This window comes from Branchiostoma floridae, chromosome 4 (genome assembly GCF_000003815.2).
Source record: "Branchiostoma floridae strain S238N-H82 chromosome 4, Bfl_VNyyK, whole genome shotgun sequence".
Classification (NCBI taxonomy): domain Eukaryota; kingdom Metazoa; phylum Chordata; class Leptocardii; order Amphioxiformes; family Branchiostomatidae; genus Branchiostoma; species Branchiostoma floridae.
The window spans coordinates 15,583,470-15,594,910 of NC_049982.1; the positions used below are offsets into that span (position 1 = coordinate 15,583,470).

At 41.3% G+C, this 11,441-nt stretch overlaps 2 protein-coding genes across 2 annotated transcripts in view; both read left to right on the forward strand.

Moving 5' to 3' along the window:
- Positions 1–5,481: 5,481 nt before the first annotated feature.
- On the forward strand, positions 5,482–8,087 carry LOC118414410. The gene is made up of 5 exons (XM_035818442.1): positions 5,482–5,642; positions 6,476–6,551; positions 6,730–6,931; positions 7,066–7,087; positions 7,691–8,087. Exons 1-5 carry the CDS (start codon positions 5,556–5,558, stop codon positions 7,826–7,828), a joined length of 525 nt encoding a protein of 174 aa, XP_035674335.1. The 5' UTR covers positions 5,482–5,555; the 3' UTR covers positions 7,829–8,087.
- A 914-nt stretch (positions 8,088–9,001) lies between these two features.
- LOC118414406 overlaps positions 9,002–11,441 on the forward strand; it is a gene marked incomplete in the record, with an annotated part of 32,167 nt that continues 29,727 nt past the window's right edge. Inside the window, 2 exon segments of the mRNA XM_035818438.1 lie at positions 9,002–9,295; positions 11,022–11,117. Coding sequence (XP_035674331.1) covers positions 9,151–9,295; positions 11,022–11,117 — 241 coding nt within the window.

Here is an 11,441-nt window from a genome sequence, read left to right on the forward strand (position 1 = left end):
TCAAGACACAAACCCACCTGTCCTTACAACGCTCTTGATGTCTCCTCTTCATCTACTAGAAAATAGAATAGAATACAATAATTATTGTTTCCTTTGTGTAATTTCATGTGGCACCCAGAGTAAAAGGAATATCCTTTTTGTTTGTTCACTAGAAAAAAAGTCACGCCTGATTACGTATACAACCTACATGCATGGCAAGCCCCTGAAAATCTGTACCATGATATACTATGGAGTAGAACTTCTCTACACGTTTCACAGATAATACAATACTGTCTCAATCACTGCACAGTGCAAAGCTATTCCATGTCGTGATGAAATAGCTGTACATGCATGCGTGCGCTCGTAAGGCCTCCATCGACATTCCATCTAACGTTACATTTGCGCCATTCTGCTATAACTAAACCCAACATCACCCCAAACTCGCGTAAAATCTAACTACCGTTCCAGAAATGACGACAAGCTTCCCGACTTTGTTACTGCTTTTGCGTATTGTTGTCAATTGTAAGATAAACAGTACAGTTTTCACTTACTTTTGACGGGTTTCTTCGGCCCGGCCTGCTCCCGGTGCAGCGGTACCGCATTATAACCTACTGATTTGAAAGACCCTTCCTCATTGGCTGTAGCCGAGTTGTCGAGCTTATCCTAAATGTTGCGCGCCGAGTCATCAATCAATCCAATTAGCGACCACGTGCACGGCCACCTGGTCTTACACACAGGCAACGTGATTACGTCATTTACCATATATAATGCGAAACGCTCAGAGGTGGCGAAGACGAAAACGAAGACGAAAAAACCTCGCCAAATTGGCTTATGAGTCATTTTGAAGGGATTTTTGGCCAAAAATGATAACGGGTCCTTTTAGTTAATATCTCATGCACTATCATACCAAATTTCGGGTCCCTTCGGCTTAATACCTAGGCACGGGAGGCACAATTATACAGTCTGGTCAGAACACCACCTAAAAACGTCCATAAAATCATTTTAAATGCATCTATCAAAAAATAGAAAAAAAATGGGTCTGGGTATTGGTCCACTGTACACTTATGCCAAATTTCAGGTCATTCGGTTGAGGATCGACGGAGAGGAATCACTTTAAAGGTCGCGACAGGAGAAAGAAAGAAGAAACAATACGAAGACAATACAGTCAAACCTGTATTAGGGGCCACCTCTACAGAGGGGCCACCTGTCCATAGTGGCCACTTTTTGTCGGTCCCTTGGGTATTTTATCTACAAGTTACCACCTCTATACAGAGGCCACCTGTCTATAGTGGCCAAATTTGTTTGGTCCCTTGAGTGGCCGCTATAGACAGGTTTGACTGTATTTTCACTCGAAGCGTACCTACGGTACGCGGAGTGAAAATAAAGATTGAAATGGCGTTAATAAACGGATAAGGCACCTTGAAATTGCGGCGTGCATTCATAGAAATCTCACTCAATCCTGGGGGAAAATGTAGACCTACAATTTACACACAGTTGTCGAGACTATTAAGAATTCGGGTTTGCAAAGGGTTTGCAACCTCGACATTAAGGACAGTAGGGTACTTTGGGTATCATCGTCTTTCCACTATTGCAGTACGAGCGTTGGGCCGTCCCGCTGGCGTATGTACATGTACTGGACAGTCGGGAATGAGGCGATATGGGACGTTACGGCAGGATACCCGTAGATACGGGAAAACGCACGGTGGAGAAGTTTGTGATTTCCGGTGGAGTGGCGCTGCATGCTGCTATGGTGAATAGGCAGCACTTAACAGGTGGAAGGTCCTAGGGCGCCGCGCACAGCGAGTGGCAACTTTCAAGAACGAGCGATGGCGCTCGATGGACGTTCAGAAAAGTGCTTCAATAGAACTTTATAGCAAGTCAAAATCCACAAAATGATAGCCGAGCAATCCAGCATAGATCTATACCTTTGAAAATACATTTGCACGACTTACTAACTGAAGTTCAAATTTCCCCAAACTACTACTCAATCAAAAATGGTGTGCGGCACCACCACCGGACGGCTTTATGGGCGGAATTCCATCCGACAAGAAAAACTTCAAAGAGAATAAAAATCTATGAAGAACAAACGAGTCGTCTCCACAATTTATCTTCTGAGCGTTAATTTGATTTACTTACATCTTACACTTATGCCTGGTTGGATCGCGGGAAGGGGGTTGGACTGTATGGCATCTCCATATTACTACGGAAAAAAAGGATAAAGATGTCCATCTGTGTACAAAGAGACAAATCATCAAGAAAACACATCACCCGTGGTCTAGATGTTCCAGGTTGACTCCAAACCAACAGCAGAACACCTATAGCCACAGCCCACGTCCCTTTCAGCGCCATCTGAGGAGTTTGAAGGTTGTCTGACTGTACTCTTGTTCTGGTTGGATCTGACTCCTAGTCCGAGAGACCCGGTGACTCTGAATGAGGTAGAGTCTGACGTGGCAAACTCCTTTCTTTCGAGCCTTTGGATGTAACCATTTCTGTCTAACAAGGTAGTTGTAAATTTACAATCTTCTCTTGCAGCCAGTCATTGGTCTTTGAATGAAAAAAAACGCCTGATATAATGGTTCACCAGGGAAAGAATACACGCCAAATATTCAAAACATTCTCAGAAGTATAGAGCTCCACCTTAATTAAAGTCCCTGCCACTTGGTACCGTCTTGGCAACGGATATGGAAAAAAGGCGATTTAGGACACACGAAGCCCTATCATCCAGATCTAAACTTGGATAATAACGACAAATACACCTGGATTGCCTAATGGAAACCATTTATCATGTCTGTCACCACTTTCTTTCTCTCTCTAGAGCAAAACACCGAGCTTTTTGATGGAAGCGGTTGTACGTATAAACAGTTGTAGGCAGGGTGGGGGCTATCGAGCTTTCTTGTGAGACACAACTCGTAGTCCTTTCACTCGGAAGGGGGTATCTTAGCTGCTACTTCCTTCTACGTGAGTTGAAAGAAAGAGAGGATGTCGGAGACATGACGCCATGCTTTACCGACGTGTCGTGACCAAACGAACAATATTGTTTACAGCCACAGCCAGGTTAGACACCTTAATCTATCACTTTGTGTCCAAAACAGCGATTCTGCCTATTAATAGGAATATCCACAAGCTCTCTGAAGATATAAATCTGTGGATAAAATTCGTACCATTTTCAGAGCAAAGTGTCGTTATATTTTCTGCACCAGTCGTAGCACCTGGCCACCACAACGCTAAGATTATAATGGTTCTCCTTTGTGTAACAATAAAGATCCAACAAAGCCCAGGGCATTACAATACTTATCGATCTCTTATTCATGATGAGGCAACAACACCTGTATGTTTACATGTCGACCAGAGCTATCCCTGTGTGTACGGATGTCGGACGAAGCGTATACTCTTCAGTCTTTCATGTCTGTATGTAAAACATATACTCCGAGATGTCATATTGTAGAATTTAAGAAATTGTCATGTCAATCAAAAGTTGGGAATTGTATTCGTATTCAACAACGATCGCCTTAGGTATACTCGAACCATGTACACGCCTCGCCATCCAGCCGTCACACAAAAGTACACAGTAGTCTCGAAAAGTCGATTACCAAAACGCTGTGATGATATCTGCAACGATAAAGCGATTTGTTTTGTGTATAACATGTGATTTTGCAGTCATACAATTCTCCGTCAGATCTCTACAGACTGATATTATTCTGTGTCTATTTTCACTCAACCCCACACATAAACACATTAAAGTCGCCCAAGCAACCTGTCCCTTTCATCAATTCTAGCTGTGTTTCAAGATTCTGTGTTGTCATGTATTTTGAAGTAAAAATGTAATAAAATCGGAATGGCATGAGTGGATGGATATTTTGTCATAACGAACATCGTTATTTAATCACAGTGTGCAGTGCATTACATGCCTAAGGCGACATTCGCTCAACTTCATGGGTTACTTTATATGATCAGTCAGTTACAACGCACCACAATAGTAATCAGGTCTTTTGGAAAAGTAGCGTCTTGGCTGATAAACGACACTAAGAAATTTTCTTCTCATCATGGCAATGAAACGATCTTCTCTCAATGACACGACAATATCCGCACCCCTGTTCAAGGTAATGAATACCAAGTAACACAGCTTCAGTGCTAGCAAAACCAGTTCCGTGCAGTCAGTGTTGAATAAAAGCCAACTTTGCTATTGTTCTTGTCTCTGAGTTGCACATCAACAATACACGTGCCCCTGTCCCTGGTGCTGAATTGCATATCAACGATACTTTTGTCCCTGTCCCGGGTGCTCAATTGCCCATCAACAACAGTTTTGCCCTTGTCCCTGGTGCTGAATTGCACATCAACAACAGTTTTGCCTCTGTCCCTTGTACTGAATTGCACATCAACAACAGTTTTGCCTCTGTCCCTGGTACTGAATTGCACATCAACAACAGTTTGTCTCTGTCCCGGGTGCTCAATTGCCCATCAACAACAGTTTTGCCCTTGTCCCTGGTGCTGAATTGCGCATCAACAACAGTTTTGCCTCTGTCCCTTGTACTGAATTGCACATCAACAACAGTTTTGCCTCTGTCCCTGAATTGCACATCAACAACAGTTTATCTCTGTCCCGGGTGCTCAATTGCCCACCAACAACAGTTTTGCCCTTGTCCCTGGTGCTGAATTGCGCATCAACAACAGTTTTGCCTCTGTCCCTTGTACTGAATTGCACATCAACCACAGTTTTGCCTCTGTCCCTGGTACTGAATTGCACATTTACAATACTTTTTTTCGCTGTCCCTGGGTCTGAATGAGTTGCACATCAGCAATACTTTCCCCCTCTCCTTGGTGCTGAATGATGCATCAGCAATACTTTTGCCGCTGTTCCTGGTGCTGAAGGACACACAAACAAGAACGATGTCCCTGTCCTTGAATGAAGCATCAGCACGACTGGTGTCTATGTCCCTGGGACTGAATGACACGCCAACAAGACACGTATCGGATTGTATCCTGGTGATACAGCTGGTAGAAACTCATAAATTATTATCACAATATTAAGTCCGCAAAGGTAATCTTTTAGATGAAAAACGTATGGAAAGCATCCCTTCTTTTTGTTCATTTCAGCCCATAAATCAACGGCTTCAAATGTTGCGTGCAATATGTATTCCACCCACGTGCATATCGGTTAATTGATTCAATCATAGTTTTGTACACATCATCGGATAGCCTTGACGATAGCGTCAACAGGTTTGTTTAGGTGTATCTCTGTTGCATCAGGGTTTGATCAAGCCGAAACATTCCCGATAGCGCATTGGGGGTGATAATCATGTACAAAAGATCAACGTTCATATAAGACATCTGTTTTTTATCGTCTCTAGTTGATGTCGTTTACTTGAGACCAGTGGGACAACTTAGCAAACTAAACTTTCAACGCCTCATGTGACAGTGGTGCTATTAATGGCGAATTCAGATACAGGCACCCCTGTCAGAACTAATGTGGTGTAGTCCGAAGGTACCAGATTGAAACAAATGACGAGTTTGTCGCATATTGAATCTACAAGAAGGTGTAGTGGATAGAAGGTGTAGTGATAAGCTGGAACACACACATGGTCCATATGGCACTGGGAATGGCGTGGATGTTTGTTTTGGGGATTTTATGTGCTGCTGGTGCAAGGGATGTCTCTGGAGCTGTGGTATGTAGTGATATTGCTAAGTTAGTTAATGCGATGTCCGTAACTTGTTTGCATTTTTTTGCAGACACCTTTCGTATGCATCACCAGGCTTTCAGTTGAAAGATGAAGATCCATTCTTGGATGAGAGGAATTATTCATTGATAGTTAAACGAGCTGGAACACGTACCAAGTCTGGTAAACTAACGACGTTGCACTTGGTCATATCGAGACCAATTGTCTTTCTTCTACATTGCTAGTAAATTCAGTTATGGATGGGTTAACTAAAGATGCGGGCAAACAGGATATAGTGTTAGTTTTTTGGTCTTGTTGGGCTGTACAAAAGGCTTCCAAGTTTCCAAGCTGTCGATGTGTGAATTTTGTTTTGTTAAAGTTAAGGACTACTATAGCTAGTTTGGTAAAACTCTCACCGTTGATATCGAAATGAGCTGTTCTTTCTCGGTGAACGATTCAGCTAGAAACCGACTTATGCTTAGGTCAGATTTCCAAACCCTCGCCCGACCGGGCAGCTTTCGGGAACGAATAGAATGATATGAAAGACACCAAGATACACAAAGCGTAAAAAGAAGAGTGCTGGAGTCATGGGCATGATTTGTGTTGATTTCTAGATATACATTTTTTCACACACACAGCCGGACCCCGGGTTTGGAAATGTGACTCTAGCATAATCATGATAGGAAGATCGTCCATCCCTTCCGGAACAAAAGTAATCAATACATTGTTTAAGCAACAAGCATTGCAATAAATGGTTATCCTTGATAAACCCATTGTTAATTTCATACATCATAACATTTGAAATACTGACAAAAAGTGATTTTTCAACCTTTCCTCCGCAGATCAGGTCGTGCATCATCCCACACGTTCTCAAAGACAGGGACACTCTGCAGCCTTACGACCCCGACGTTTCGGCAAGTGAGTGAACAGTTTAAAACTGCCTCAACTATCATGAGATAAATGCATTGAAGCCTCTTGTAATTTGCTTCAGAACCAATGGATGGTGCACTTTTTTTTGTTAGCATAAGTTGTATACTATCCTTCTTGATCCATCCATTGCAGCGTTCTTTCAACTTTTGGTCCCATTTGTTTGCAGATTACGTTTGCCCCCCGAACTACCGTCAGTTCGGAGACGACTGTTTCCATCCAGTAGAATTCGGGCAGCACTACAGGCCAGTCGTCGTCGTGCCATTTGCTACAGCCCAGCAGACGTGCCAGGAGCAGGGGGCAGAGGTCGTGTCCCTTCTGGACCTTCGGGACCCGGATGTTCTGCAGGCTGTCGTGGAAATCCCAAAAGAGTACCTCTGTCCTCTTCTTTGCAATATTCTAAGATTGTCTTTTGAAGTTTGTCATCATAAACGTTTTGTAAAATCAAAATCGTCAAAGAAAATCATGATACCCTTACCTAACTCATCATTTCTTCTTCTTTTAGACATATCCTGAGGGACTTGCTGGTACGTCCATAGATGTGTTTGTTATGTACTGTTGTTCGTGTAACACAATAAAAAGTTTAAATGATATAAAAAATACTATTCTTCTTATTCTTCGCATATCTGTGGCATTGTATACATTACATCACCATCTGCGCCATTATGAGATATATATTTGTATACATCGAATGTCATATCAATTTGATATCTTCAAGGACTAGCTCTTTGTAATAGCCACATGCTAGTCGGGCAACCCTGGAAAACCAATAAATAAATAAATGAATAGATATTAATATTTCGTACAGAAAAGTCTCAATAAGAACAGTATGCACTTGCCTTAAATGATCTTTGATAAAGCTACGTGACGAATAGATAAACCATCATTTTCGTTCTTTCCTTCAAATTTTACAAGAATTGTGTTCAGTTAATCTAACTTTAATGTCACTTTTGTCAGTAGTTTTCCAGTGCCTCATTCTTTAAAAACACGTTTTGTCCAATTCTTTACTTGAAAAATCTTTCGCACTATACAGTGAATTTATCAGCATTAATCTGTCAAGAAACTTAAAAACCTGAAGTAAATTCATGCTGATTCCCTATCCATGACATTTTCTATATTCTACCCACTAGATGTTTGACCAGAGCAGCTGTGTGGAGCGGAGCGACTCCAGCTCGGTGTGGGGAGAGCAGCTCTGCGTCAAGCGGTGCAGCGAGGCCCTGCAAAAGATGATCATCTGCCGTCGTCCCGCCGATCCTGTCCAGAACTAGGGCTATCTGGTTATAGGGCTGTCATTATAGCATAAACAAACAAGAGGCGATGAGTGTGGAGCAGGCCTAGGTTTAGATATAACATGTAGTAAGCGTAACGAGTGGAAACCTGTAACGTTAGTTGGACTAGATTAAGGAACTCGCTCTCTACAGTCACCCTGGCTACGTTTGCTTGGTCAGGAGACTTAATAGAAATAACTAGAGCTGAGTGTTATGTATTTCCTGAAAAGACTGAGTGCAATAAAGATCACTCGTTTAAGACGACATCATTGTCCTTATTGACGTTACTAGCGCATTTGTTTGTGAAAAATGTTCGGTGAGGCTATTAAAATACATGTTAACAGAAACAAAAATGTGGAAAGCAAAAATAAACGAAAACTTCACAAAAGGTAAAGGTAATAACCAGAAATAGTCATCAGCTTTACGTTATTATCAGACAGATAAGTTAACACAGTGGTTTTCAGTTTGGAAAGTTACATAATTGTAAACAGTGATCATGACTTAGGTCAGTGTATCATTTTGATTCTAAAATCTTGCTATGAAAGATCGGACGTTATCATCAGTTCAACATATATGCGGGAACAAAAGTAAGGCGAGAGGACAATGTAAGTCTCACACTGTCTATGTACCCGCCACATCCAAACTAGTGCGACAAGGCTTTCTGCTCTCTCACACTGGCCGTCCGACGATGGACCATCACCGGCGCCTAGTGTTTCAATGGCAAGTCCTTCAGCGGCAGCCACAAGGAATGGGTCTGTCACGCGTTCAGCTTCACTTCCAACCTGCCTCAATTTTGAATTAGCTTTTTTTCTGAAGGAAAAAAAACATTCATGATGAATCTGCTATCAGAGAATGACAGGCATGAAAATCTATATAAAGAACAATAGAAAACCAAGAGGGGTGGAGAAAAATGGTTGCTGATTTTCGGGGGTGTCTCAATGGCCAAATGGTATTAGTTGTACTTTTGCTAACGTTAAAGGGATGACGTTAGATGAGATGGGATGAGATGAGATGAAGCGTCCGGTATAGCCTCCTTTCTCGGTCGAAGCTGAAAGTTTTTTTGCCTACTAAATAAAAGCCACAACGTATTAAAACATACCGCACAATCCTACAATCCTAGCAAGAGCATAGCGATTCAGCTATCGCGAGATCTTACGAGAATACGTCGTCCAGGTGAGACCTAGAATCAAAATGGCGGCGGGAAAGTTGAAGTCAGTTTGTTGCTCTCGAGAAAAAGAGGTCACGATTCCAGACTAAAGATCGCTACACTATCGACTTAACTATAATGCAGTGATGTAGTGGACCCTGCTTTTTACTGCAACATGCGCTCAATCGGTGTAGGGGGAGCTTGGACGCTCCAAATCGCAGCCGCAGTGGCCGGTACAGCGGCCTTGGTCAAGTGTGTGACCTACCTGCTCCGGAGAAGAGTGGAGCGGATCTGGAACGAGAAGCTGAAGGTGGAAGACAGTAAGTACAAGATTTTCGTCATACACAGGCATACACTGATACAAACAAAGGCGTGTTGTAACGCTAGAACGGTTATTCTACATCTGCAGTGTACGGCAAGTGATGGATAGTTTGACTGAGAGTGAGACACATAATTTGTATGCACCTGTGTATCAATTATTTATGCACCTGCTCAGGAACAACCCATTGTGGTTGTGATGAAATGTAGACCAGTACCTACAATAGGGTGTCACTCAGAAACTGTAAATGTCAACTCTCAGAGACATCCACCAGGTTCCCTATGACTGTCACATTATACAGGAGCCCAATTCACCATTTGGGCCTTGAAAGTCGTATTTTTTCAAATTCAGTTTTCAAGTCATTTGAATACACAGTAACTTAGCAAGTTTTAACAACAATATTCTATTGCATATCAACCTTCATTGAGCAAAGATGTAACATCCTTGGGTGGTGAGAACTTATTGAAAATCTGAGGGCTGCCCATGCCACTGGGGCAGCCATTATTTCAAATTTTCCCGAATCCCGAATGCTTCCGGTCAGTTATTGGGGAACGGGTTTTCTGCGCGTGGAGAATATGCGCGTGCGCGTGAAAAATTTGCGCGTGAAAAATAAAGTTCCTGAAATATGTCAGAAAATGTGCAGCAAGGAATTCTAAGGCAGAAAAATTTGAACCTATGATATAATTTCCCATCTGTTACCTGAATTTTGGGTTTGAAAAAACCCTAATTTTTAGATCCCTTGGGAATAGGTTAATTTGCATATTTTGAACATTTCAAAATCACCTAAATTTGACAGAAATACATGGAAAAATTACTCATATGAGGTTTTATATTGTAAAATGTAACAATTTGAGGCTTTTCTCCATTTTAGAAGCTTCATTTTCTCTTTTTTGAAGAAGATTGTTTCACGCGCAAATTTCAAACTTTTTTGCGCGTGAAAACTTAACATTTAAAAATCACTTTAAAATCACTCAGATCGAGATTTTGTACTCAGTAATGCAACAACATGATACTTAATTCCATTTTGTGCCATCTTGTTTGAGCTTTTAAGTATAAAACTGCAGAAACTTTTTTTAATCCCTTGGGAATAAGCTAATTTGCATATTGTCACTCGCAAATTTTTCACGCGCAACTTTTCACGCGCAACTTTTTCACGCGCACAAAACCCCATCCCAGTTATTGTCACTTGATGAAATCAGGTTTTGATTTGCGAATGTGAGAATCAGATTCGGTGACCTCGCGCGTTCAAAAATTACAGACGGGAAACCGTTAGTGGCTCAATCCTGTGCTGACATATTGTGGGGTACAATAAATAAAATCATCCATTTGTGGCATATTTGTGTGTTCTTTTTGAATGCTCAAAGTATTAAATAATAATACAAATGTGCTAGTATGGTAAAGTAAATATCAATATGTTACTGATTGTCATATCCAGAATATTTCCAGTTTGAATTGCATTGGGTGCCTTCAATCTGTGAATGATGTACTTACAACTTAGTACCTTCTCTAGAATAACTGGATACTAGTATCCTAAGTACCTCAGGCATTACATACTGATGTTACAAAAGTGGAACTAATTCACCATTTTTGTAGTGCCTTTGAGTACCCAGCAGAGTTATGTGAGTCGACATTGCTCCAGACATGCTCCCTCTTTGCTCTTGTACTCCAGAACACACTATATTATATGCACTGACAGCCATCTCTGTAAAACCCTTTATTATATGTAGAGATTCGGCTAGAAGACCTTGGAATTCTAGCACGATCGCCCAGCGCCAACCTGCGACGTGCCGCTGAACAAGTGCTACTGGACAAGATTACGCAAGGTACATCCACATGAACTTGACTATATAACTTATAGTTAAGCAAGATACCACTCAATATCTGATGATACAACTTACAAGTGAGGGGATGTTGAAAAGCAATGAATTTGCTTTTAGTAGGATAGATACATGCATTTCTTAAATAGCTATCTTGCAAATACATGTCATGTGATTGTTAGTGTAGTATTGTAATCATCTTTAGATTAGAATTAGAATAAGATTAATTTTTTAACATATTAAGTCATTTCATACATGTATAATAAAAGTTTGTCATGAAATGTATTTCTTTTCATGGTTTGAATCCATGCATCATACTATAACTATACT

What these genes read in the sequence shown, in the direction of transcription:
- LOC118414410 (XM_035818442.1), top strand. Translation starts at nt 5,556, where the DNA reads ATGGTCCATATGGCACTGGGAATGGCGTGGATGTTTGTTTTGGGGATT. An exon ending in GTCGTGGAAATCCCAAAAGA is followed by an intron (nt 6,932 to 7,065) that starts GTACCTCTGTCC and finishes TTCTTCTTTTAG; the next exon opens with ACATATCCTGAGGGACTTGC. An exon ending in ATATCCTGAGGGACTTGCTG is followed by an intron (nt 7,088 to 7,690) that starts GTACGTCCATAG and finishes TCTACCCACTAG; the next exon opens with ATGTTTGACCAGAGCAGCTG.